At 40.2% G+C, this 4183-nt stretch overlaps 1 protein-coding gene across 1 annotated transcript; it reads right to left on the bottom strand.

Moving 5' to 3' along the window:
- Positions 1-981: 981 nt before the first annotated feature.
- Positions 982-1898, bottom strand: LOC107667655 (RING finger protein 183-like). The gene has a single exon (XM_016459384.1). The coding sequence runs from the start codon at positions 1788-1790 to the stop codon at positions 1212-1214; it is 579 nt and encodes a 192-aa protein (XP_016314870.1). The 5' UTR covers positions 1791-1898; the 3' UTR covers positions 982-1211.
- Between the last annotated feature and the right edge of the window lie 2285 nt (positions 1899-4183).

Raw genomic sequence — 4183 nt, 5'->3', positions numbered from 1 at the left:
GTTTCAGATGGCACTCATCATCTTTTTACTGGTTTGTTTGGCTTTGCCAGCCATACAAGGAAAGAGAGTCCGAGGGGGGCCGCTTCACGTGCTCTGGTACTTTTCCATTGCGTAGGCGGCTCATTACGGAAGGCTCGGTAAAGTTCGGGCAGCATCCGTGAATGAACGCTGGCGAGAGGACGCCATCTGCTGGACGCGCGGCGCAACACATTTGCGCTCTTTTTGTCGTTTCTACAGGACTCTGACCAACTTTTATAATGCTATCGCTATGTAAACGCTTTGTAAAATAAGACAAAACGACTTTAATAGCTGTGCTGTACGGTAGCCGAGAAGTGCAAAACAAATCACAATTCTGAAAACAAAATAACAAATTACAAACGCAAATGTAAGTCTAAAAAACAAAATAACAATTCAGAAAACACAACAACAATTCAGAAAACATCATAACAAGTCAGAAAACACAATGACATAGTGTACTAAAGAGTACCAGTGTATGTTTAAAGTACCATACCATCTCATACCACCAGATTATTGTCTGTAAGGAACACAAAACAAAGGTATAGGGTGCTATAGTGTTTTGTGCATTTACCATATAGTACTACCACGTAAATACTGTGGTACAATCACAGTACTTTTTTGTAACCACTATACTTCTCAGTTGTTAAATATAATAGTAGACTTCATGAGGGACATTCTGATTTGCCTAGGATGGAAAGATTCAAAAATGTGTTTGTCATGCTGTTTGTTTGTTTTTTATGCTGTCATTTGACCTTTTGACGCGGATGCAGTCAGTGCCAGTGATAAAACTGTCCAACACTCAGCCTTTCAAAGACATTTATGCGCAATCGAAAGATTCATCCTTGTCCAGTGTCTGCGCTTTTCCTCTCCAAAAGTTTTGAGCAATAAAAATGTCTTTGTATTTGTTCAACTAGAGTCGCTGGTGTATTTTAATCAATCAATCAATCGCTTGTCAACTCAGAAGTCTATATTGTTTTTGTCGTGGTAGTTTGTTGTTGTTCTCGTTCCGTTTCTTTCCCGACTGTGAAACAGCCGGGCCAGTGTCGCCACCTTGTGGACAAACGGATTAGTGCAAAAAAATTCAAAGCGCATGTGCGAGCTGCGTGTACATTGTACAAACCATTAGAAAAAAACAAGCTGTCGCACACTGTACGCATGCTCTAGCGTACATGTAAAAACTGAAGTATTTGGGCTTATTTCTTGTTGATGAAGATAATAGTAATGGTGAGAACGACGATTAGTATGGCCACCAGGCTCATGATGAAAGCTTTGCACAGGGGCGTTTGCAGTACGGTGATCAGTAAAGACCTTTCTCTACCCCCGTCTCTGCCCTGGTGACCCTCCAAGCCCGCTGGGTTCCCGACGTCCAGAGTCTGGCTGACGGTCTGTGTCAGGGCCGGGGCAGAGCTGGGCACTCTCTTCACCTGCAGTTTGCCTTTGTTGCGGTTAAAGCGGATACTGTAGACATGCTGCATGGCAGCTGGGAGGTAAGACAGCACCGTGGAGTCATTTGCTAGCGTGGGAAGACCCAAGTTGGGTAACGGGGTGTACGCGCGGCACAGAGGGCACTGGATGGTGTCGGGTTGGGTGGACTTCACGTTCATCCTCGCAAGACACTCCAGGCAGAAGGTGTGCTTGCATTGAAGTACCTTAGGGGTGTTGAAGACATTGTTGAACTGGCAGAAACAGATGGCGCACTCCAGATCGGGGGGCTCGACGTTGTCGTCCACAGGTTTGCAGGGGTCACGGAGGTGGTTTGGGTCAAACTCCATGACAAGGGGAGGAGGTGTGGGAGAGGGAAGTCAACAAGCATCTTCAAGATCCATAGCGATGTGGCAAGTCTGAAGAAGTACAAGAACAGATTAGATTCATGAGTTAGACTGTTTATTATTATTATTATTTTGTACCACCAGCCATAGAAAAAATAAATACAAACTGTAAAACAAACAAAAAAACGTTGTATACTATGAATATTTTTGGCTTTGTGAGAAAACAAAACAAAACAACACACAACACAACACAACACAACACAACACAACACAAAGCAAAACAACACACAACACAACACAACACAACACAACACAACACAACACAAAACAAAGCAAAACAATACACCACACAACACAAAAAACAACACAACACAAAACAAAGCATAACAACACACAACACAAAAAACAACACAACACAAAACAAAGCATAACAACACACAACACAAAAAACAACACAACACAAAACAAAGCATAACAACACACAACACAAAAAACAACACAACACAACACAAAACAAAGCAAAACAACACACCACACAACACAACACAAAACAAAGCATAACAACACACAACACAAAAAACAACACAACACAACACAAAACAAAGCAAAACAACACACCACACAACACAAAAAACAACAAAACACAACACAAAACAAAACAAAGCAAAACAACACACAACACAAAAAACAACACAACACAACACAAAACAAAGCAAAACAACACACCACACAACACAAAAAACAACAAAACACAACACAAAACAAAACAAAGCAAAACAACACACAACACAAAAACAACACAACACAACACAAAAAAAACCAGTAAACCGGTGATGGACTGGCCATTCATTAAGAGTGTTTCTCTACCTTCAAAAATTTAATTTTTTTTGAGAACGGATAGCTGCATAGAAGAAAAATACAATTAAATAAAAACCTGGCTTTGTACACAATAAATATATTGTTGGCTGTGTGGCGAATTTCTTATATCAGACTTTGGATAAAAGCATCTGCTACAGTAAATGTATGAATGGAAATGTTTCTGAACAAGACACTTGACTTCATGGCTGCTCCAGATGGACTGTCCTTGTCCCCTCTCTATAACTTAGCTATCAGTTGTAGAGAATGAAGTACAACTGGTAAACAGACTTGTTTGTCATTCTGCCCACACTGTAGATTTGTTCACAATAACAGATTTGCCTTGGAAATGCTTACAGGTTTCCATCAAAAAATGTCCCAAAACTATGCAAAGCTGCAGAAGGGTGTCCCATTACTGACGGCCATAATGAAGAAGATAGAAAGGATTGGGTTACTTCATTAGAGGTTCATCAGATGACCTTTGGTTTGGCCTCAACTTATCATAGTTTACATTTATGATGGCAGTATAGTCAAATATGATGCGTTTAAATGACGCTAAGGGCTTCAGAATTTAACTGCAATATGTTTCTTAGTCTACTGACACCTGTAATTGTATTATTATTTTTAAGTAGATTTGAGATGTCTGCTTCACAGTTTAAAATGCAAATGGGATGCTCAGAATATATTACCTTAATCTATATGTCCAGTCTGTTTGAGAGCATGCACACAAATTTACCTACATACAATTTTTCAAGTGTCGAACATCTGATTTCATATAACATACCTCAAGGTTTTGGATGAGAGATGCACAACACATTTGTAGATTTCCAAACCCTCCAACAACTTGGTCTCAAAGTCTTCTTTTATAATGTCATAATCCCATTTAACCGCATTGGTTTTCAATGATGAGTTCATAAACTATAGGCATTGTGCTGCATATAATGCTCGACTATTATCAAGTCAAGCAAAATATCACATTAAAGCCTCACTTGTTCATCAGTTCTACTTGGTATAAAGACAGCGGACACAAAAATACACTCATTTAATATATAGATTCACAGTTACTCACTCATCTCAAGCTGGCTCTTCTTTTACCCCATCAGATGAGGCCGGTGTCCTGGACGTTGAGGCTGTAGTTTGTCTTCGTTGCCTGTCGGAGAGAATGAGATGTGTCAGTGTCTTTTCTCAATGCCGACTCTCTGTCTTTGTTCATCTACCGCACTTTTCCTGATGTGTTTTACATAGAAAAACAAAAACACCAAGAGTCACTCTACCACTTTCTTTCTTTTTTTAGTCTCTCTCTACCACTGTGTTGTAAAGAATGGCAGCATTTGAATACTGGAGCAGCAGGCAGGAGGAAGTGCACAGTGAGTAGTCAAATACAGCCGCCATGCAGATCGACAGTGTAAACTCTACAATCCTTACCTGAGAGAGAACCAAAGAGGGAATAGAGAATACATACCTGACCTGAAGAGAAGACTGTGTGCCAAAAGCCTTCCATCTTTACTCTACCAAAAAGTTACTCTGACAGTACCATTGTG

Source organism: Sinocyclocheilus anshuiensis, unplaced genomic scaffold (assembly GCF_001515605.1).
Source record: "Sinocyclocheilus anshuiensis isolate Anshui unplaced genomic scaffold, SAMN03320099.WGS_v1.1 scaffold373, whole genome shotgun sequence".
NCBI lineage: Eukaryota > Metazoa > Chordata > Actinopteri > Cypriniformes > Cyprinidae > Sinocyclocheilus > Sinocyclocheilus anshuiensis.
This window is presented reverse-complemented; position numbering and strand designations above follow the sequence as displayed.

Coding starts and splice junctions, on each gene's coding strand:
- LOC107667655 (XM_016459384.1), bottom strand. CDS start 1,790: ATGGAGTTTGACCCAAACCACCTCCGTGACCCCTGCAAACCTGTGGAC.